The sequence below is a fragment of the Budorcas taxicolor genome, chromosome 9 (assembly GCF_023091745.1).
Source record: "Budorcas taxicolor isolate Tak-1 chromosome 9, Takin1.1, whole genome shotgun sequence".
Classification (NCBI taxonomy): Eukaryota; Metazoa; Chordata; class Mammalia; order Artiodactyla; family Bovidae; genus Budorcas; species Budorcas taxicolor.
In genome coordinates, this window is record NC_068918.1 from 57,797,515 (window position 1) to 57,822,298 (window position 24,784).

General features: G+C 34.5%; 1 protein-coding gene across 1 annotated transcript in view; it reads right to left on the reverse strand.

The window, feature by feature from the left end:
- PTPRK (protein tyrosine phosphatase receptor type K) overlaps positions 1–24,784 on the reverse strand; it is a 625,738-nt gene that overhangs the window by 237,980 nt on the left and 362,974 nt on the right. The window contains exon 7 of the mRNA XM_052645975.1: positions 10,177–10,470. Within this exon, the coding sequence (XP_052501935.1) occupies positions 10,177–10,470 (294 nt within the window). The remainder of the gene's footprint in view (positions 1–10,176; positions 10,471–24,784) is intronic.

The window sequence follows — 24,784 nt, forward strand, 5'->3', positions numbered from 1 at the left end:
ATTAATCTGATCCAGAGAGAAAAAGGATTCAGAGAAGAACTTTTCTCGCTGTTGCTTTCAAAAATAAGCAGAGTTCTATAGTCTACGGATGTATTCTATGTGATGTAGAAATACAGAGGGAAAAATCTATTTAAGAAAATTACATAGAATGATGAGTCAGTTTCTACATTGTCACTTGTTATAAGAAGTGAACTAAATTACCTGTTAATTTTTCTTTTAAAAATAAGATAGGTGAGAAAAGTTGCCATCTCTTTATTACTTTAAGCCCAGCTCTTTCACAGTGCTGGTAGGAGTTGAAAATTTAATGACTAAATCAAGGAAAACACAATTGCTGGCCCAAACCATCAGAGAGTCTATGTCAATAATCTGAGGTATATTAATTTGTGTATAAAAATATCACGGCCTACAGGAATATGATTTCATGATAATGCGTGGTGAGGGAACAGCCATTGCTATTTTCATCTTGTAGTTCTTTAACTACTAGACAGAGCTCCAATATCTATCCAAAGTTCACAAAGTCATCAATATGCCAATTTGTTTTTAGGTTACATTAAGTTTCTCCAAATGCTTTAAAATGCCATATATAAAGGTGATAAAATGAATAATACTTTAGGATTATATTGGTTAGTATTGGAGAAATTAAACATCTAAAATATATTATTAAACTTCTCTTAGTGTTATAATTTACTGGATGGCAAATAGAGTTACAAATTCATATAAAGCATATAAACAAACTTTTCAAAGATTACTGCCATATATAATTCAAAACTAGATATCCATATCCCTATTAACCTGTAAGATATATCTTAGAGAAGAAAAAGGTCTAGCAAAGCGATATTACTTCCAATAAATGTTACCTGAATTTTGAGCAAGCATCTTATGCATATGGCGCTATTAAGAAATCCTTAATAATTGGCACACTAGTTATTTCACTTTCCTCTATATTTACTTTTAAAAGAGGAGTCTATTTTATATATGTGTGTGTGTGTTAAATAAAGGTATGTGTTTTATATTATTATAAATACAAAAGTATTATAGAATCACACGCAACATTAGTACAAAAATACGATGTTCATATATTTTAACAGTACCTTCTTAAAAATAAAGTATCAGGTAAAAATAAACTTTTCTTTGCTTGGTTATTATTCTTCATGAAGGACTACATAGAGGTGGGAAACAGTAGCAAAGTCAGAGAATAAAAGATAAGCTATTTAAATTCGAACTTGGCTCATATTATTTGGCTGAGACAATTAAAATGGACATCACTCAATGATTTCTAGGCCATATCATATGCAGTGACAGCTGAATTTGCACATATCTTGCTTAGGATGACATGAAAGGCATGAATTTCTGCCCTTTGAAGTTCATTTTTTATTGGGTTCACATAATACAATGTTACTTACAATACTTGAGATGAAAATTCGCTCATTATCTTTCCTTTGATTATGCTTTTTTTCTCCTCTGTATGTGTTCAGTCACTTCAGTCCTGTCCAGTTCTTTGTGACCCTATGGAATGTAGCCCACCAGACTCCTCAGTCCATGGGATTCTCTAGGCAAGAACCTCCAGGGGATTTTCGCAACCCAGGGATCGAATCTGCTTCTCCTGAGTCTCCTACGTTACAGGCAGATTCTTTACTGCTGACCACTGGGGAAGCCTGTAGTTTATACACAGGTTGGTGGAAATAGAAAAGGATGGAAAAAAATCACCTGTATAGCAATTATTAGCTATAAGACCGTATCTTGTATGAAGACATTGAAGATCAAAGTGTGAAATTCTAAGATGATGATATCATCTTTAGATTTTCTTAAAAGTAAAGTTAAATTAGAAAATAATGAGATACACCTTTATAAAGTAATGTTTTCCATTTGCGATACTATATAGAATGACCGACACTCTTCAAAAATGGTAATTAAAGCTAGAATGATTCAAAATAAGTGAATTTCCAAAACAATAATCTGTACTCCTCCCCATAAAACATTCCCAAGGAAAATGTGGATATGTGGATGCAATTTTTTTTGCCAAATCCTGATTTTAAAAATTTTACTTTTTATTCCAAAGAAAAAAAATTATAATTCAAAAAAGGAATTAAACAGACAGTGACAACTGAAGACAGAGAAATAAAATCCAGTTAAAAAGGAATAAAATCAAGAACCATTCTACACACCAGTGTAACCACACTGGCACCACTGAAGACCAGCATGATCCACAGTTTCTTAACTCTACCTGCACTGGTTTCTTCTTCAGACATTCTTACCTTATTATCATTTGACATTATTAATACATTTTCATTTCTATTTTTACTTCCTAATATCAACTACAAGACCTAGGACCAGAGGGGATACCCAGGATATTTAATAGAACTAATGCTGTTACTCAAATCATTTCCACTTGTCAGCTTTATTGCATATTTAAAATTCAATAAAAACAAATGAAGTCAATAAAGAGTACTCAATGACACTGTTGACAGACTCAGCATGTAGTAAAGTACTGTGGATAAACTAAAAGAGGTCATTTTTATTGGTTACCAAATGCTTTCTAGCAACCAAATAAGTCAAAAGAAGACAATTTCAAGCTGCAAGCAACCCGACTCTATTTAGTTAATGACACAGCTAGAAGAAACTGTGCCATGAAGTGTATGTATAGTTAATGGTACATCCCATGCTTGAGAAGAACCAAGACGGGCAGTGGAAAAGAGGATTTCATATTTGTTCAACTTTCATCAGTCTTAGGCTGGGGGTTCCCAGCATTAAAGACCATTAGCAGAGTTAACAGAATTTGATTATATTATGTTAATCTCTCTCTCCCCTGAAATTTAGAGTAACATTTCTATAATCCATGAAACACAGAGAATCAAAAGCAACTATACAACAAATGTTTTATAAGTTGAATTAGGAATGTGAATTATATTTTCAATATAATACCTTCATCTGTGCATATAGTTCCTTTGTGTTAATAGAACAGGAAAAAGAGAAGGCAAATTGTCCTTATGCTGACTACTGGCCTCACATTGTTTTATGCATTATTTCACAGTTAAGGAATTAGGGACAAGGCTAAGAGAAGTGTTAATCCAGCTGTGTTTAGAAAACAGTGATAGTGTTTTCAAATGTATTGCTTACGAAAAATTGTTTTGGGGTCAAAAATTAATCTTCTCATCTCTGGAGTTCCAAAGTGCTTTGTATTTTTATTATATCACTTAGTATGCTTTTATTGTCATTATGGTCCTAACATTAGACAGGCAATTCCTGAAGAGTAGGAATCCTGTCTTATTAATCCTGTATCTTTTGCAGTCTTCAGTGTGGCTATGTATGCAACTCTGACCTCAAAAAATGTATGAAATGAACAAATACACCATCAAATACACAAGAGCTCTTGAATTTCTCTCTAATCCTTCAAAATTTTTCTCCTCTAAAATAATGTGTTATACCATGGATTCTGTACTGCTGCTGCTGCTAAGTAACTTCAGTCATGTCTGACTCTGTGCGACCCCATAGATGGCAGCCCACCAGGCTCCCCCGTCCCTGGGATTCTCCAGGCAAGAACACTGGAATGCATTGCCATTTCCTTCTCCAGTGCAGGAAAGTGAAAAGTGAAAGTGAAGTCATTCAGTTATGTCTGACTCTTCGCGACCCCATGGACTGCAGCCTACGAGGCTCCTCCGCCCATGGGATTTTCCAGGCAAGAGTACTGGGGTGGTTGGCCCACATACTTGAAAAGTAAATCAAACAATTAAAGTAAGTTAGTTTTAAAATCCCTTTAATGAAAAGAACTTTCTTGATTATTAGAAATGACAATATTTTCTAGGAGTTTATAGATTTTTCATTTCTGATCTAAAATAAGAGAGACATACTGTAGAGCAGATTACTGCTGCTGCTAAGTCGCATCAGTCATGTCTGACTCTGTACGACCCCATAGACAGAAGCCCACCAGGCTCCTCTGTCCCTGGGATTCTCCAGGCAAGAATACTGGAGTAGGTTGCCATTTCCTTCTCCAATGCATGCATGCATATCAAGTTCACTTATGTTAAAAACCACATTTTATTTAGGATTACTCAATGAAATCTAGTTAATGATTTTTGAAAAATTAGATTTAAAACAACAGCCAAAGTAATTACAGTCAAAACTGCATTCATACTGTTAATACTTTAGCAGTCTTCAAGACATACAACTTTTTCACATATTTGAGCTCTGCATAAACAGGTACAAAATGAAAACTAGCATTTTCTCTGTGTGGCTATAGCTAAGGACTATGAATAAGGAAAACTGTGTACTAACCACTGAAAAGGGGACAGCTCCCTAGGTCTTCCTCCCCAATAACCTTACTCTCTTATTCTCAACCCTGCTTTTTTCTCTCTTACCCTAGATTATTACTAAGCCTACTTGATTTAAAAGGAACCTCACCATAGCTAAAATTACCACCACTAGCAAGTATCAAAATTTTTACATCTATCTGGAGGTCACATGATCCTCTATAGCTACATACAAGTTTGTTCTGTTTGTTTAGAGGAGATTACAGTCAGTATAATTAAGATTATAAGCATGTGTTCATGCTGCTTCTACTCCCAGTCTTTCCTAAGCTCTGATTCCTCTTCCAAGGAGATGAAATGATCTTTCTAAAAGCAAATCCAGTCGTGCCAGTCTGCTTCTTGAAAACAACAGAAGAGCAGTCTGGGTTATGTTAACGCTGGCCACATCCCACCCAGAGCTTCAATTCTACCACAGCGCAGAGTCAGCCAATGCTCCATCTATTTTCAGAACCCCCCAAAACTCAGCAGTGTTTATAACTGGGATAAACGTGGTTCCCCCATTTTTTTTTCTATTTTCTGCTTTAAAAACTCATAGTCAATTTTTAAGATCCAGCTTAAAAGCCATCCTTTCCTGGTGGCAGCTTCTCTAGAACACTTTCTTGAGAAGGAGGAAGAAATTCTTCCTCTAAACTCCTTTCACTTTGCATTTTACTCTTTGTTTGTGGGGCTGTCCCTTGTGACTACTAGGCACTGAAGTGCAAGGAACTGCCTGTATAGCTTAGAAGACTTAGTATATAACCCAGTGTTGTTAACAAACAAAAAAGCCAACAGAATTTTCTCTGAATAGATAAATGTCTTTCAAACAAATATTCCCTATAGAATCTGAAAAACAGTATCACTTATTACTCACTAAAAGGGAAAAAAAATTTTTTTAAGGGTTTTACCCTTTTAGATTTTTAAGAAAATGGAAAAAATGTTGTTTTCTATGACTTTTCTTATGGCTTTTTATCTTTGTATTATTTGATTTCAATAATAATAACCTTTTAAAATTCAAAAATAATAAAGAATTCATATAAAGATCATATATAAGAAATCAATAAATTTCAAAAAATTTTAAAACAAACGCTGATAAAAATCTTTAATTGAAATAAAATAGTATGGCATCCTTATATTGATAAACCACACCAATTCTTACAGAGTTGTTTATTTAATTTAGTTTTTGTTTAACTGCAAGGCTGAGTTTCAGTGATGAATAGCTGTGACTGGTAACTATCTTTGACCACAGTAAACATCAATATATGGTTCCATTTTGCTGATGATACCACAGCCAAAAGGCCAAAATTTAATTCCATACTTTGCTGTTTCTGGTGTATGCCTGAGTATTGTTTCGTTTTGTTTTCTTCCATTTTGGACTTAGGAGAGAAAAAGCAGATTGAGTAAATGCTTACATTTAAAATACGACACACTCTTTTTTCACTGCTTCATAGATCTACATGTTTCAATGAAAACTGCCAAGACCACTGAACTTCAATATAAGAGTAGAGAGTAGCTTTCCCAACTGTGTAAATATATTACGTTATGGACACCCTGAACTCTTGACCTTTCCTATAAAGGAGATGCTTCTAAAATGTCAGTTAATCATAAAGCAGTGCCACAATGGGTTACCCAGAAGCAGAAGGCAATTTAAAAGAGCAATTTTAACATGCAATTGCCAAAACATGCAATGCAGACAATTTCTGATGATGGCATATTTTATTTCCATTTAATAAGAGAAAGAGAAAACTGTATTTTCTCAGCTTCTATACCAGATGGCGTACCCAGGGGAAACAGACACACTGAAAAAACAAGTGTGCTTTCTTTGATTGTTCAGTGGAGGTTTTGAATTACTTCCCATTTAAGACAACTTCACATTTATACATTTTTTAAAATGTATAAAATGCTTGAAAAAGCACTATGTGAACAATAACATGGGTCAGGCTGTAAGCTAACAGTGAAGTAATCATACCCTTAGGCACAAAGAGAAGCATGAGGCAAGCTAGCATAGCTGGCTACAGCCACCAGAGGCTGTAATTACCACCTCTCCTAACTTGAGTGACCCTGAAGCAGGTAATTGTACTTACCAAACGATTTTAATGTGCTTCAGAAGGAAAACAAAGAAATGCTTTGGCAACTAGGCAGAATATTTTCAGAAAAGGATAAAGTAAAACATATTTTACACTTCTTTACCTGTTTAAAATATTTCAAAGAGTGTATACTTGAGTGTTAAGCACACTAATCAACTGTGCTTTCAATGAAACTGAAATTGCAAATATTAAGCTATGTTTTCTCAAGGAATAATTCAGCCATGCAGATTCTATTTTATAAAAATGTACATCCCTCCCAGATACCATACTTTCATATATCCATGCTACATTCTTCTGAAAGGGGGGAGAAAAAGATGCCTGTAGTAGGAGCAAGAGAGGAAAGAATTCAGTTTTTCAAGTACCAGAAAATAGGTATGAGCCCCAGTTGCCCAGCTGGCTGAAGGTTAGACAAATCATTGCTTTTTACTTTGTTTTTCCTAAGTCTTACATTCACCAGCTACAAAATTGGGATAATAATATCCAAGTAATTATAAGACAACATCAGTCAATACTGAATTATGAAAATCTACACTTGCATTTAAAATATAAAATTTACTCATTAACACACAGAAATAAAACTAACTCATTAACTTGCTGTAAAATTATTTATTGACAGATTTCTGCCGAGAAAAAAAAAATTAGTATTGCCAGAAGTAAAATTTAAAAGGCTTCACTACATTAAAATGGAGTTTTTAAGACAGTAAATATAAACTAATTACTCTCTGATAGGTATCTAGTAGTCAAGAATTGTTCCTCTGTGATAAACCAAAATAAAAAAATAAGAATTTCTGAGAGGCAGGAAGTCATCATCACCCTATTTGTTACTTATAAAAAATTAATGTGAAATTGATATCTGATATACACATAGAGCTAAAAAAATTTATACTTATCTTTAAGGCTTCTTGGTGGTCTAACCTGTAGAATGCATTAAAATAGCTATTTCAAAACAAAAATATTCAACCAGATGATACTAATGGTAAAACATTACCCTACAACATGGCATTCGACTAGTATTTCTTAAAATGGAATGGTTTACAGAAACAATATTCAGAGTTTACACAATTTAATAGAATCAGATGACAACCTCTCAAAAAGTTATCTTTGTCATCTCAAAGAGATTATTTTCCCAGATTATGAAGAATTTTTGTACTAAATATCAGAGAATAGCATAGTCAGCATAAATTGTGTTCTGTTCTGTTACTATAAAACACCAGACTGAGGCCAGTGATGATACTCACGCGGAGAAAGGACTCTTGAAGAGGGGAAGTAGACGGACATCATAATTTTAACCTATACTGACTCTGTATTTAGCTATGTGATGTTCATCAGTTATACCCAACTTCTGCTTTTCAGAGATTTAAAAGCTAATAGAACATCTAATTCCATAAGTTTTCCCTCTTTTGCTAATAAGAGAGCATGATTAGTAGACATTCCTATAAAACAGTAACCATAGTTTCTCTCCAGTCTACAATGTACTTGAAAATCTAGTCTATAAGCATTTTTTACCATAAAACCTACATCAAACACACCTATGAGAACATTAATAAATTAATAAAGATATGTGACAAAGACTCACCACATGTGAAAAATAGTTTCAAAAACAAATTTTACGGCTGGAAGTAAAACTGCAAATAAATGAGTTTCATATCATTTTATGCCACAGAACCCACAAATTAAATGTTTTTCAAATAACATATCAAAAAAAGACCAATACTATTTCAAAATGTCAAGACATTTATAAATTTGAAAGCAGCTATGAGCGTAAGTTATTCTTACTCTGTCCCCTCCCACAAAGATAAGGTTATTCTCAAAGTAAAATACCTCAAAGCACTTTACAGTCATATTTTTACTTATTTCAGCTCAATAGGCATTCTGAACATAAGCATTCAACAGGGATAAATCAATGCTCCTCAAAATGTTGTTTCCATCCACTTAATACAGCATAACTAGCCTCAAACACAATTTCATTTATTTTCAATTTCCATTGGCCTTCAGACCAATGACCAATTTCAAATAATTTCTAGGTTAAAAAATTACATTATATTAACAATCCTTTGTGTGGTACTGCTAATTTTTAAGGATCTAGTTTGGTAAAAAATAAGGCAGATGAGATATTTAAAAGAAAGAAGTTTCGGCCCAGAAGTCAAGAGGAAGCTCACTTGAACAGTAAATTAACATTTATTACTTTAGTTTGTATATACCTTGTAAGGATTAAATGTAAAGGGAGAGAAAGGTAATTTTATCAGAAAATATGTGTAGACAACTTCTCCAATAAAACAGACACCACCATTCCTCATTTTATGTTACCACTGGATATTAATTTTGGAAGAGTGAGTCACTTCTCAATTTCCATATTACTTCCTTTTTAAATTGTTTCTCTGACTAGTTGAGGTTGTAGAGTCAACTTGCTTTTCCCCACAGGAAAGTCATCTACTACAATGAGAATAATTTGTCACATTACTTAAAATGAAAAGACTTCGCTGTACTAAAAATGTGAAAAGCAAATTGTGTGATTTAGGCTGAGCCTCAGAGACTTACCTAATGTCTTCAGGATTAAGCTATTTTCCAACCACAAGATAAACATATGACACAATCAGCAAGTTAGTAAACTCTCTATTGTCTAAATCTGAGACTAAAAATTCAGCAGTGAAGCTTCCTACTAGTGAGCATCTTTCAATAGTTATATAGGAAATATATAAATATGAATATATAAAACGAGTCAGAATAAAATATTTTTAGGGATGACAATACATTAGGTAATTGCATGAAGTTTACTTTAATGTTAGATCAGTACTCTTGATGGGTAGCCTTAGAATATTGTAACTATTAAACAGATGTAAAAGAAACAAAAGACACATTACAGGCATTTACATTTTCATAGATCCCTATGGTCTTAGTTTTCAATTTTCAGAACCTAAATCTTTAAATGTTCGAGACATACAGACCTATAAATTAACTCTGCAGGTGTTTCAACATAATGATTGACAGAAAAAAAAAAATCTCTTTCAACTAAATTAAAAAATTAAACTATTTTCAACAATAAAACAATAAAATAGTATAATAAAAGTTTACTCAATAAATTAGACAATTAAACTTTTCAGTGGATTTAATAAATAGCTAATGATTTCTCTCATTATAACAATACATTGCAATAAGGAACAGGATGCATGTTTATATAGTACTTTTTATTTCACTTTTCATTATTTCTTAGTGTTTTCTCCATAGGCTATTATTTTCACCACTCTGTTTTAGGCATGAGGAAGACAATACAAGCCTTAAAGACTTAAAGAAAAGCCCCTGTATTTTACAGCTGAGTTTCAAGCTGCTGCGTTAATCCCCAGCAGGATTTTCTGAATAGACTTTACTGAGGATTGACTCAAAGTAACTTTTCTTATGCGTATTATCAGATACAGCCTCTGCACTGACCATAACAAAATTATCAAGAGAGACAATTTGCACATAGTAGAAAGGTACTCAATACTTGCTTGAACTGTGAAGGTTTTCTTTCTCAATAATACGTTCACTGGCATCAGTCAGAGATTTTGGGCTAAATACAGGAAAGCTGAGCAAAATTACCATACAAGAAAAGACTGTAGATTCATAATAATAATAATAAAGAAACATTCACACTGCCTTTAAATCAGTCAAATTTATGACATAATTAAGGCTACAATTTACCAATACTCTGGAAATCTTAGAATAATATGACTAATCACATAACAAATAATTAGAATTTTTAATATTGGAAGAATATTATGTCTTATGCTAGATTCCTTCACTAGGCCAAGTAGCCTGCTCTTCAGTCTTACCTGCACATTTGGTTCTGGTGATTAATGGAGGTCCTGGAAGCCCCGTTCCACCTTCACCTGGTCTTGTAAGTAGAACACGGATCTCATATTCAGTATCTGGATCCAAATGCCATAATTTATAAGTTGGCGCATTGACTGCATGGGTTTCTGTCCAGGACCCTGATGTCATTCGGTACTCCACTTCTTTCAGAATAATAGGACCATCGCCAATGATGGAATTGGCATTTAGCTGAATCAGCAAGTATGTAGGCCCAACGCCTAGTAGCTGAGGAGGAGCAATGGGTCTCGGTGGTTCTAGGAGAGACGGATGTACAATCTCATTAGCTAAAAACCCAAAAGACTATAACGCATAGATATACTTATATCTCTTGAAGTCTAAAGGTTTAAGGACTATTTTATTTAGGAGTTCACAATAAATATATAAAAGAAAACTGGGAATGAGTCATCTGGAAACTTTACTTTTAAAGAGCAAATACTTTCAAGATGGGATATGACCCTTTTACCACTTTTTTTTTTTTTAATTAAAAACATGCCTCTCCAGGAGATAAATTTGTAAAGACAGAGTAACCAAGGGAAATAAAAAGAAAATATTTAGAGACAGATAGCTCTGATTAACTACTAAACACAGTACACATTAACATTCTTGAGGAACTAAGATCTTCACAAATCTCCAAATTAATGAATACTGCTATAACTAATTATTTTGTTCATAAAATATGTCCAAATCATGTTTTTGTTCCTGCTGGGTTTTTTTTTTGTTTGTTTTCTTTAACTTCTGCAGACTTCCTGCAGATGAAATGAAAAGAACACATAGCAACGTTGAACTCAGGAGCTGACGCCGAGTGATGACTTGTTTCCATATATCTATCTCTCAATATAATAAACTGAAATTGACAGCGAGGCAAAATCACAAATCATTATATATCACTGGCCTTTGGGAGGAGCATGTGATAAGGCAATGCATCAAATATTAAACTCAAATGTCAAAGGTACACTGCAATTTAATCTTGAGCATCTTAGAAAGAAACGTTGGGAAACAATATATCAATTTTTGAACTTATGAATATGATAAATAATGAATTAGGGAACTATTTCCCCTTAACAACAATACAGGTAAAATTTGATACTGAACATTATGAAAGATCCCATAGCTTTAGCTCTATCCATATGAACTCTAATTAGCACATTGTGATCAGGTGGAAGCTTCTTTAAGTCTCAGAAAGAACATCTCTTGGGGACCCAAAAGACTTTAAGGGAAAGTGTTAATCTATTGTTTCAAAGGTGTTTTTTTTTTTTTTTTTCAAAGTTAAAGCAAATTATATGAAGAAAAGCTATTTAATGCAACCACACACTCCTTCTTTTGGAGTCCACCCCTTCATCTCAAGGAGAAGATGCAGATAGAAACAAGAAAATACAGCTGATATTTTTTTTAACTGGATTTCCTATTTTAATGGTTATAATACAGCACTGAAAAAAAAAAACAGTATACTTCTGGTACAGTTTTCCAGTTGTAGCCCAGAATTTGCTTTTAAACTCCAATGTGTAGTTTCCACCTTATGAACCCTTGTCTTACAAACATCCCTAACATGAGGAATAAAACAAGCTGGACTAAATCTCTATACAGGTTAATTTTCAAGAATCTTCCTCCAAAATTCATATGACAACTATTTATTGAGTAATTACTAACTGCTAAGCTATTCTACACATTGGGTATTCATATAACATGGCAAGGGAGACACAATAAATCAGCAAATTCATCATTTTAAATTGAGAGTTATGTAGAAAATAGAAATTGAGAGTTATGTAGAAAATAGAAACTGAGATTAAAAATATCAGATGTTGGAGGCAGAGGTGCCTACTGAGAAACACTAGGTTTTTTTCTGCCCAAATGACTTGAAGAACATAAAGTCAGTCACATCAAGAATCATCATTACACAACAGCTTTCAAATTAGTTATCAGTAAAATCATACGAACTTGTGCCTCACTACTGCTCCTGTTTAAAGTGAAAATTAAACTCAGATTAAGATTATTTATATGCTATATAAACTAGTATTGTAGTGTTAGTCACTTAGTCATGTCTGACTCTTTGCAACCCCATGGACTGTAGCCTGCCAGGCTCCTCTGTCCATGGAATTTTCCAGGCAAGAATACTGGAGCAGGTTGCCATTCTCTTCTCCAGGGGATCTTCCCAACCCAGGAACTGAACCTGGCTCTCCTGCCTTGCAGGCAGATGCTTTACCGTCTGAGCCACCTGGAACCATGTGCTTTATAAACTGCTTACATTTAAAATTATTTCTATTTCTTATAGAAAAGTAGTTCTTAATACCTAATTTATAAATTTTAAGTACGAACTCTCCAATGGTTTGAAAATTCTTTTCAACAGCATATATTCAAAATTGGGTACAGGGTGAACTAATATTTACAATTTCACAGCTGAATTCCATTGAGAAGCTACAGAAGAAAAAGTCTAAATAATACCAAAATAGTTTAGAATTTTCATGTTATCAGTTAAACAAAATAAAGCTGGACAATTCATACCATGAAATTTTAGCAACTAGTCTAACAACTTTTATATTTCAAGATTATAAAAGTTTTGGTAGACAAAGAGAGAGTTGATATATTTTCTGAATCTTAAACTAAAATGAAACCGAATAGAGAAATGAATGTAATAGAAAAAATGCAAATATCTTCCCAGACTATCTAAATGTTGCACATATTTTAAGAAGCAGCCTGTATTTTGCGAATAAACTGAGCTGGCTCATATCTGTAATGTTTGTTTTCATTCCAGATGGCTCATGTACTGACTAATTTAAGTAGGAAATGATACTAAATTCACAGCTTGCTGGGATTCTAACCCAGAGCAGCAATGCCTCACTCATATCACAGCTGAACAATAACCTGCAGAGGTCTGATATTTAACATGATGGAATAATTTGCTAAATGAATCATACATAACAAACACTGGGATTACTCTATAAATTTATGAGTAGGGTGAAACCTGACCTAATAAGTGTACATTGAATATAAAACCTCAACCATCACAACTCTGCACATTATTGTCATGGAAAATAAAAGCGAAAACAAAAGAGGAGAACACAAGAGGAAAGCTACAGCAAAACATATTAGAAACAAGTGAAAAAGAAAAGCATAATGTTTCTTCTATCATTTCTACCTTTAAAGAAATGACATGCACAAGAAGAGATCTAGTTTTTAAAATGCATACACTATTAGCTGAGTAGACCTGCACATGTTATTATCATAATTTCTTCTTTGGCACACTAGGCATAATTTTAAGAATTTTAAAAGTCTTTACATTTCTAAGGCCTGTCAACAAGCCCTATATTTGATGCTGTTTTGCTTTGTTTTGTTTCTGCCAAGGAGCATATAAATTTTAAACCTGAAAATTAATATTCAACACTAGTGTTTTGTGTACATGAAGAACTGAGTTTGATGTAATCAGGTTCTTGGACCAAAGACGGCCATAATTCACTCTGATCAGTTTTACATCTCACTTACTATGGTCAAGTCAACAAAAGGGCAGTCCAGTAATCAAAGCACTAGCTCAAATTCAGAACTGTGGCAATATTCAGAGAGGCTTAAAAACATATACATTGATTAAGAGCATGATTATAAGTGAAACCTAAATGAGACTAATATACCAATACATATTAAATTTTATGTTGGAGGTAAAAATTTGCCTCATATTAGCATATGCATTTTGTTTTTAGCCCCTTGAGAACAAGTAGGCTTATTTATAAAATCTCTATTCATTTCAATAAATTATGCATGAATTTTAATCAGTTAGCAAATGAACAAGTAATTGTTCTGCAGAACAATATTAATATTCTTCATAACTTAATACACTATCAGACCCAGAGGTGTGGTGTGAATAAATCCCAATTGTACCCTAGGTATCAACTGAAGCGTGCAATCCCCAAAATACAAGATAAACTTTGCCGATGTTACCAATTAACTTTCAATTAATGACTTATATTCATTATTCTAGAGCTAAACCTATTATAAAATTGCAATTATACATTCAAATTGCTTTATTTGTTTTCTTATTTCAAATAATTTTTAAAAGTGTCTTGGAATCACAGTAAGTCATTATCAAAGAATATTTTCATTCAATTATTCCTATTACAATGCTATTTACAAACAGACATGTCACTTATCAACACTGAGTTAATAAAATGCAAAATCAGAAGTTGAAGCTATGAAGCCAGAAAAAGTCACTCAACAAAGTAAATATCAAAGCAAATGACACTTCTACATTTGTCCTTTCAAATAAATACATTAAACACCTCTCAATCCTATATCCTTCCACATTGTTTTGTTTACTTGTCAGAGAAGCCTTGATAAAAAGTATCTTGAGATAAGCCTTCTCATTATAGAAGCAGGCAATAAAAATGCCTTTGTCTCCTAAGATTGTTGTAACAAATTACCACAAAAGTGTGGGTTTAAAATAACTGAAATTTATTCTCTCATGATTCTGGAGGCCAGGTGTTACAAATCAGAATCACTGGGTTGGAATCAAGGTGGTGCCAGGACATACTTCCTCCAAAGGCTCTAGGGGAGAATCAGTACCTTGCCTTTTCTAGTATCTCCTAGCAGCTGGTATCCGCTGGCTTGTGGCCACATTACTCCAGTCTCTATTTCACAGTTCACACTGCCTCTATTTCACAGTTCACACCGCCTTTTCCTCTTCTCTCTGAAGCCAAATCCCTCCAATTCTCTACTTATAAGGGATTTCCCAGGCAAGAATAATGGATTGCGTTGCCATTCCCTTCTCCAGGCAATCTTCCTGACCCAGGAATCGAACCCAGGTCTCCTGCATTGCAGGCAGATTCATTACCGTCTGAGCCTCTAGAGAAGGTATTTGTGATTATATCCACATGCAGGGTACAAATGAATAATACAAAATACTATCCCCATCTCAAGACTTTTGGCTTAACCACATCCCCAAAGACAGTTTTTCCAGATAAGGTAAAAGTCATTGTTGTTGCTCAGTCGCTCAGTAGTGTCCAACTCTTTGGACTGCAGCACATCAGTCCTTCACCATCTCTCAGAGATTGCTCAAAGTAGTCATGGGTTCCATAGATTACGATCTTAGATTTTTGGTACCATTTTTCAGCCTATCACAGACATGGATTATGAACTCATCCTTACTCCTGGGAGACATCACGACTCTACCTTTGTTCTAGTTGGTAGGATGCTAGCAAAATAATTCTCCTTGGATTTTTCCTAGCTAGGTTCAGAACAGTCAAAATTATTTTTTTAAGAGGCAATAATTTATCCACACTGCTTTTTTCTTGCTATTTATTTTTTAAAGGAAATGAAAAAATAGAGGATGAAAATTATTACTGGAAACGGCTACAAGAGTCAATGTTCCCTTTCTATCTCTAAATTCCTATAAAAATACAATTAGAATATTTGCCTTGGAGTTATTTATTTTATTTGCTATCATTTGTTTACTTAAATGAACAAATCAATTCAAATCAATATTATTATACTCCTTTATCATTCCTCTTATTAAAATTTTGACCCAGTTATAGTTTAAAAAGAAAATTTTACTAGTTCATGCTTCATTTTGTCTAATTTTCTTCCACATCATCTATTAAATGCTTAAGTAAATGGAAAAGAACAAAAACAACAAAAGCAGGAAGAATAACATCAATATACAAAATAACTCAAGCTTTTATTTATCAGCTACCCTATGACAGTTTTAAATGATCTTAAATTATGCCTCAAAAGGATAACAATATAATTTAATGGTACTTGACTGTTCCAAGAAATTTGAAATAACACTGATGAACAGAAGATGGCCTTTCCTTCCATAAGAAATGGAAAGCAGGTTACAGATAATAAAAAGCATTGTTAGGGGGCATTTGATATCACATAAATGGCAACATAATTTGTCTCATTTTGTCCTAAGATATAAAAACATGAAATAAACAGTTGGAAGTGTTTTGATGTATAAGATGTAACAAAGTTTCTCCTGCAGTCACACTTTATAAACTGTAATGCAAATATATTTATGAGAAGACTAATAGCTCTTTCATGATTTTCACTCATCACTGATACCTCAGATTTCCAATCCTAACGAATTCCTTAGGCAGCTGAATACCTCTCAATTCACTCTTTGGACTACTATCTCATGATATTTGCCCATATCAATTATGTAGTCAGTAAATTCTATGAATCATTTTTCAGATAAATCACCATTTTAATTATGTGACATATTTGTGCATTGAGAGTGTAAACTTTTATTTAATATGTTAAAATCCTTTTAAATCCAACAATCCAATGATAGATGTTTTCTTCAAATCCTATCATTCAGGTGGCTCATAAGCTTGAACTGGTCAAATAAAGTTAATGCTCAGACATCACAAAGTTTGGATGCTGCTAAATATAAGGTTCCTATGCCAGCATCTACACCGTGTATCAATCAAAATAGGCTGTTGTTACCTATTATCATCTCCATGGAAATTACACATATGATAGGAAAAGGAGTGCATCAAGGCTCTATATTGTCACCCTGCTTATTTAACTTATATGCAGAGTACATCCTGAGAAACACTGGGCTGGAGGAAGCACAAGCTGGAATCAAGATTGCCAGGAGAAATATCAATAACCTCAGATATGCAGATGACACCACCCTTATGGCAGAAAGTGAAAAAGAACTAAAGAGCCTCTTGATGAAAGTGAAAGAGGAGAGTGAAAAAGTTGGTTTAAAGCTCAACATTCAGAAAACGAAGATCATGGCATCCAGTCCCATTACTTCATGGCAAATAGATGGGGAAACAGTGGAAACAATGGCTGACTTATTTTTCTGGGCTCCCAAATCACTGCAGATAGTGATTGCAGCCATGAAATTAAAAGATGCTTACTCCTTGGAAGGAAAGTTATGACCAACCTAGACAGCATATTAAAAAGCAGAGACGTTACTTTGCCAACAAAGGTCCCTCAGGTTAAGGCTGTGGTTTTTCCATACATTTATGGATCATGTATCGATGTGAGAGTTGGACTATAAAGAAAGCTGATCACCAAAGAACTGATGCTTTTGAACTGTGGTGTTGGAGAAGACTCTTGAGAGTCCCTTGGACCACAAGGAGATCCAGTCAGTCCATCCTAAAGGAAATCAGTCCTGAATATTCATTAGAAGGACCGATGTTGAACCTGAAACTCTAATACTTTGGCCACCTGATGTAAAGAGCTGACTCATTAGAAAAGACCCTGATGCTGGGAAAGATTGAGAGCAGGAGGAGAAGGGGACAACAGAGAATGAAATGGTTGGATGGCATTACCGACTCAATGGACATGGGTTTGGGTAGACTCTGAGAGTTGGTGATGGACAGGGAGGCCTGGCGTGCTGCGATTCATGGGGTCACAAAGAGTCGGACACGACTGAGCAACTGAACTGAACTGAACTAAGGCTATGGAAAGAGCGTGTGCTGTGCCCCATTGCCCACTCTTATAAAATTTCACATACACAAAAAATCCTGAGAAATGTGAAATAAACATCTATGATTTCACAGCTAGAAGTAGGCAGAAATATTTTAGAATGAAGAAAAAATGCCATTGAACAACAAAGCCCTTTTTAAATGATATAGATATATTCATTTTTACTATGTATTTTTGAATCATCATTACTGATATCTATCTAAACAAGACTTTCTTCATTCTCCCCCAGCGGTTTTTCACTAACAGTAATTGTTCTAATGATTGAGGAGTGTTACTTGCTTTGAATTGGCTAGAGCCAAGATTACTTGACCATGAAATTCGCAGGATAGTCCCACAAAATGAAAAATCCTCCAGCCCAAAATACTACAGGCTCCCCTAGAGAAACACTACAATGTGAAAAATAATTCCCCCTCACAAATCCAGGGGTTATACTTACCTAAAATTACATCATTTATATTTACATTGTTTTGTTCCTGGTGGTTCAGATGGTAAAGAATCCACCTGAAATGCAGGAGAACCGGGTTCATTCTCTGGGTTGGGAAGATGCCCTGGAGAAGGAAACCCACTCCAGTATTCTTGCCTGGAGAAAACCATGGATAGAGGGGCCTAGTGGGCTACCATCTATGGGGTCATAAAGGGTGGGACATGACTGAGTGACGAATCACACACACACATTTACATTTCTCAAAAGAGTACTGGAGCAGTAATTTGAAGAGGGTGCAAACAGTAAACGTGATCATTTATTCACACAGGCTTGGCCATTGTCGATGAGGCACAGTTAAATGGGCGCGTGAGTATGCACCTTACTCATTAACAACGGAACTGACAGTTTTGGAAAACCGTATATCAAGAAGTAAAAATGTGTTAACAGACTAAAGTAATCCCACTTCTGGAAATTTAATGTAAAGAGACAATTAAACCTATATCTAAAGAGCAAAAAATTAAGCAATCAAAATATTCTACAATAGGTAAATGATGACACAAATTATGGTATTTCAGTAGCATTCCATCATATACTTCAAGAACACAAGTTGTGAAGATTATACAACAAATGTCAGGTGACATTTGAATGTTTAGTTTATTAAAGCTTTCATTTTAAAAGGTAAAAACTATATCCCTATTAATTAAAGAGACAGAGAAAAGAAAACCACTAACCACTACTACAATAAGGAAATATACCAAATAGCTAATAACAGTGATCAGGGAACTATGAGACCACAAGTGGTCTTGCTCTTTCTTTTTTCTCTATTTTCCAATAAATTTTGTAACATGCTCATCAAACTTTTTCACCGTTACATTCCCAGTCTCTGTTGCAGTGCCTAAGTTCAGTAATTCGCTACAGAATGAGTGGTTGACTTAACACCTTGAAAAAAAAAGTCATCCATGTCACTGTAAGAAAAAATTATCCACATAAATTCTGTCTATTCCATACCAGAAGACACAGACTGCCACTTCAGTGTCAGAACCATAATTTGGAGTTGGCAATGGTAAAACTTTGTGTGTTTATTTATTAATTTGCTTAATTTATTTTTGGATAATGAAATTAAGTCCTCAAAATCTAAGATTTACCACCTTGAGCTCTGAACCATGTAGCTAGCCAATTGCTCTGACAATGATACATGACACCTACAAAATGTTACTATTTAATTAAAGGAGTTTGTTGACGGGAACAAAGGTACACTTTCTAGGCAATTGCTTAGTGACCAAGTGGCATCAAATGATTTATCCACCTTATAAAAAAAAAAAAAGGCATAGCTGCAAACCTATATAATAATTCTTTTTTGTCTTTTAGTCAAATCAAGTAAACTTTTAAAAAAAGATTTTCCATGTGAAGAAAAAATTCATATGTATATATACAAATTTGAATGTAAAATACTTTATCAAATATACAGTTGTACTAATAATACCAGAATGTATACCAATAACTTGAGTTTCTTGAGCAAAACTTTAATTCAGGGTAGGAAAACATTTTGATACTAAATATGCCACTCCTCACATTAAAGTTATTTTGTCTTTCAATCCCTATGTGATTTTGCATTCGTTTTTTTTAACTGCAAGGTCTGTGGAATTACCGTATTTAATCTCAGTGACATGGCTCTTTCCTGCTGCCTAAAGTGCTGAAATAAGAAAAATCATTTCAGCAACAAAACTGCAAATTTTGCATGCTGAATTTCATATCCTGTATATTACCATGGCATTTTATTCATCTAGATTTGAAAACACTGCTGATAACTTTATTACCTGCTTGACCTAAAAGGCACAGTGGCAGCACCCTGTTTGAGATCTGCCAGCAGAAACTAAAAAGAAAGTTAGGTTCATATTTAGGGTATAAGAAAAGGCGAAGGGATTTTTAAAAGTAAAGTTTATTTGCTTTTTAGCCTATGTAACCTAAAACCATGAAATAACTATAATTTTTATTTCCTTTTGTCCACAAACTATAATTAATATCTATGCAATGAACTGGTTCAGAATTATGAATTACTACAATAATTCAACAACTTTACAAAAGATTCCATCAGTACCACAATTGTATGGCATGGGAGCAAGCCACATATGTTTTGATGGAAATTACAGATCCATTTGATTGAGTCAGAAACTAATACAGAATATTTCTCTTATGGCCATTTAATCTCTCATTTCAGCCTGATCAGAGCTCAGACTGTTCATGTGTTTCAGGGAAAGAACATCCAGCTGATTCCAAGAATAACAATCAGGTCAGTAGTAAAACTGGGAGAGTCTTCAACTCTTTGGCTCCCTCAAGTCTTGGGTCATAAACAGGTAATCACATCACCATCAATCAGCTTTATGAGGTAAGACAATAAAAAAATATATGGTAGGAGAAAGGAGGGGAACTGTGTTTAGCAATGATAATATACGTATGTCCCAGTAATACGTTATATATGCCTAGGATTCAAACAGGCCAAAGGATTTGGAATAACACCATTTATATTCCAAATCTAGAATATTAAATTTTTTTAATCTTGTGAATCTAAAGTCCAAATAAAAATTTTAAAACTTATGAAATTAGAATATTCCAATATTTAATTATAACTAAACAACAAATGTAAGTTGGCCATCTTGATCCTTGGATTTAAATATTCTGTTGTGTTGACTAACTGTAATATAACACATAATAAGTATACGCTTCTTATGTTCTCATGAACTTTGTGACTATTTCAAGACAACTCAAAATGATGCATGAAGTTTTTATGCATATGTAGCCAGCAACAGATGGCTACTTTTTTCATGTAATGACTTAGTCAAGTAATGGAATCAGAGATACCATTCAGTCCCTTCACTCAATGACTATAAAATCTGCCTTTGTTTACCCTTATTAATATTTACCTATTATTTCCACATGACTCTGGAAGGTACAGTGTGCCATTTTTTAGCCAGGCATATTCCAGTGTACATGTGACATAGTTACTTTATGAAAAACAATTTGTGATGACATAGTAAAAAAATTAAATAAGATTTCAGTGCTATAGACACTTCCTCTAGATAACAGGCTTTATGAATTCACTACTAGCTCCAGCAGTCATAATTTTAGGATGTGTTTCAGTTCAAAAAGCATAAACTGTCAGAGACTTTCAAAATCTTCACATCAAAGAAACTGTGTCATTCATTAGCTAACAGAGACTCAAATCAATTTTGTAGTGTAAAGGTTCCCAGTATATATTCGTTTAAAAGGATAAATGACACAAATTAGCAATTATAGAACATTTCTTCAATTTTGAGGTTAAACAAAACAAAAAACAATTATGTGTCCTACAGAGGTAGATGCCCTTGATTATATGAGAAAAAAGCAAAGCTTTAACGTGAAATGGGTTCAACAGATGTGGTCAGTGACTTCAGGTGGACTCCTCTTGATGTCAACTAGGATAACGGTCAGGGGATTTGAAAAGGGGACCAAAGGACAGATTTCTGAACCTAGTCTCTGAACTAAGAAAAGCAGGTTTTATAGGTAACTCAAGAGTGTATAGGTATAATGATGAACAGAAGGGAGTGCCATAAAAACAGATACATCAGTGTGATCACCAGCCTTATTAACACATGGACTTTTAAATAAATATTTAAATCATCCAGTGCTATTAACATTCCTTAAGGGGCCCAATACCCCATCTCCATTAGTCAAAGTGCCATCGAAAATAAAATTACCACACCTACTTTTATAAACAGATGGAAATACAGGGCAGACAAGAATAATTACAGATCTATGTGATAAAGTAATGAGATAATGACACTTTAAAGACTAGTGTAACAGCTCAGCCAGCAAGGGACTTTTAATTTCCATTCCATTCAACCACCCCTATTTCCACACCATAATGGGGATATGGAGACATTCAGAATATCAAAATAAAGTATATCATCTTAACATAAAGTATTAGAAGGCAGCCCAAGTTGTAAACCATTAGTGCAGAGCTAGGGAAAGTTTCTAAAAGTAAAATAAAGGGTGTCAAGTCCATAAGTAATGCAGTAGCGTTGGGCTCTTCTTCCATGGCCACTGCTATTGACAAGAAACCTCTCTTTCCTATTTTGATGAATATCATGCCTTTTACAAACACGGGCATGAAATGGCTACTGACCAAAACTGTTCATATATTCTTTCTGTGAACTTCAAATTCCCCACCCTTTTGCAATGTTAGCCAGATCAACTGAAAACTTGCTGCTGCTGCTAAGTCGCTTCAGTCGTGTCCAACTCTGTCCGACCCCATAGACGGCAGCCCACCAGGCTCCCCTGTCCCTGGGATTCTCCAGGCAAGAACTCTGGAGTGGGTTGCCATTTCCTTCTCCAATGCATAAAAGTGAACAGTGAAAGTGAAGTCACTCAGTTGTGTTCAACTCTTAGCAACCCCACAGACTGCAGCCCACCAGGCTATGGGGAGTAAAACAAACATAAGTAAAATGTGCAAACATTTTCATAGGCACCAAACAATCTTACAAACAGTACTTTTATCAGTGAAAATATGATTAAAATGGGTAAGGAGGCCTACTATTTTCAGTATTATAAAAAGAAGGAGAAACTACCACGCTTCTTTGGCATGCATTTTTGCAAAATGTTACACTTATAAAAGTTGATACTGCTGAGAGATCTCCCTGTTGCACCCAAAGCATACCATTTCTTATCCCAAAGCTGCAATACACTTATATTTTTAAATGTATGTCTATGTACATGTTCAAGTTTTAAATTAAGAATTTGACACTGGACAAAGGTCAAGAAAGATATTCATGAATCACAGAGCTATAGATGTGTTGCTGCTGCTGCTGCTGCTGCTAAGCGACCCCCATGGACTTCAGCCGTGTCCGACTATTAGCGACCCACCAGGCTCCTCCACCCATCGGATTTTCCAGGCAGAGTACTGGAGTGGGGTGCCATTGCCTTCTCCATAGATGTGTTACTCCTGTACATTTAAAATGTAAAGGAACTAATTTGTGCCTGTATATGTTTATCTTGTTTCAAAAGTTATCTTAATACATAAATGCAAGCTCTGTTAAATGAATCCTTTACTGATGATAAATGTATCTTCTCTTCTGAATAAAATCCAATGTTAATTAGGTGATGAGAAAGGGGTCAAAGGTAAAGTCTATGTGCTCTAAACCATGGTACCCAACTGGGGGATATTCACATTACTGGCAGAATGGCTAGGGGGAGGAAAAAAAAAAAAACAAACAACTATACAGCTTTTGTGATTATCATGATATTATAGATAACACACAGGAAAATGAAAAAAAGCATAAAATAATACAGACACTGTAGTGGTTTGAAAACATGGGCATGGATTTTTTGAGAGTGTTCCCATTGAGAGCTTGAGTCCATGTTCTAGCTTCTTGAATCTGGGAGACCTTAGACCTGCCTAAATATAAACAGCACAGAGAAGTGGTGGAATGAGGCTAGGTCACAGAAGACCATGTACTTCCCCTCTGTTCAGTAGAACCTGGATCATCCACCCTTGGAGCCCTGAGCCACCAGGGCTCAGTTCAGTTAGTAGGTAGAGTTATCCTAGTCCAGGCATCAGACATGTGCATGAAGAAGTTTCCAGATGATTCTCACATCCAGGAGTTTGAATTAACTTCAGCTAGTCAATTTGAGTGTTTCTGACTGAGGATACAAAATTCCTGGGACAGGAAAAACCCACCCCTTCTATGCATTTCTGAATTATTGGTTCCTAGAAGTTGTGAGCATTATATGTCAGTTGCTGTTTTATGCCTGTATGTTTAGGAGTATTTCACTTTGCAGCAGTTAATAAATGGAAAATTATGTCTTATTAACAAGATTGAAGGAAAATCTCCATGAAACCTTGATGAAAGTTGCAAACTTCTGTGCATAAAAATACTGCTCTACCATGATCAGTCTCCTGCTTACCTGTCCAGTCTCACATCTTACCACTCTCCAATACCAATCACCTGTTCATATATAATAATTTGTATTTTCTATGGGAATTCTTTCTTTTATCTTCATCCACCTTCATCCTTTATAGGGTGCTTGAAGTGCTCTTTTACCATTTATAGACTTAGCAAAACCATTCATCTTCAAATCCCAGCTCATTTATCACTGCCTCTGAGAAGCCTTCCTAAGCACACCCTCTGTAACCTGAAATAAATGTACCTTTTCCTGTAGGAGATTTATCCATATATTTTTTTCTCTGTCTCTTTAGTTATTGAGCTCCTAAAAGACACACATTTTATTTGTCTTTACGTTTGTGACTTCAGACTTCAACACTTAGCACATTAGGCAATCAAATGATTGTTTAAAGAATGCATTTATGAACAAATGAAAAGAATGAACATAAGAAGGTAATTTAAGGTCGGATAATACATACTGTTGGTGAGGATATGGAAAACTAGAACCTTAATACTGCACACTGGAATATAAATTGATACAGTAAATTCAAAAAGCTGCCATACTTACTAAAGCTGAACATAAGCATATGCTATTACCTAGCATGTCCACTTCCAGGTAGATGTTCCCCCAAAAGTCAAATGCCTACAATCAGTAAACTGGAAAAACTGTGGCAATCTCATCAGTTAGAATATTTTACAACAATGATGTCAAATGATGTACAGGTACATGCAAAAATATGAATGAATTTCACAAAGTTGGAGAAAGAAGCCAGATGAAAGAGTATAAACTACAGAATTCTA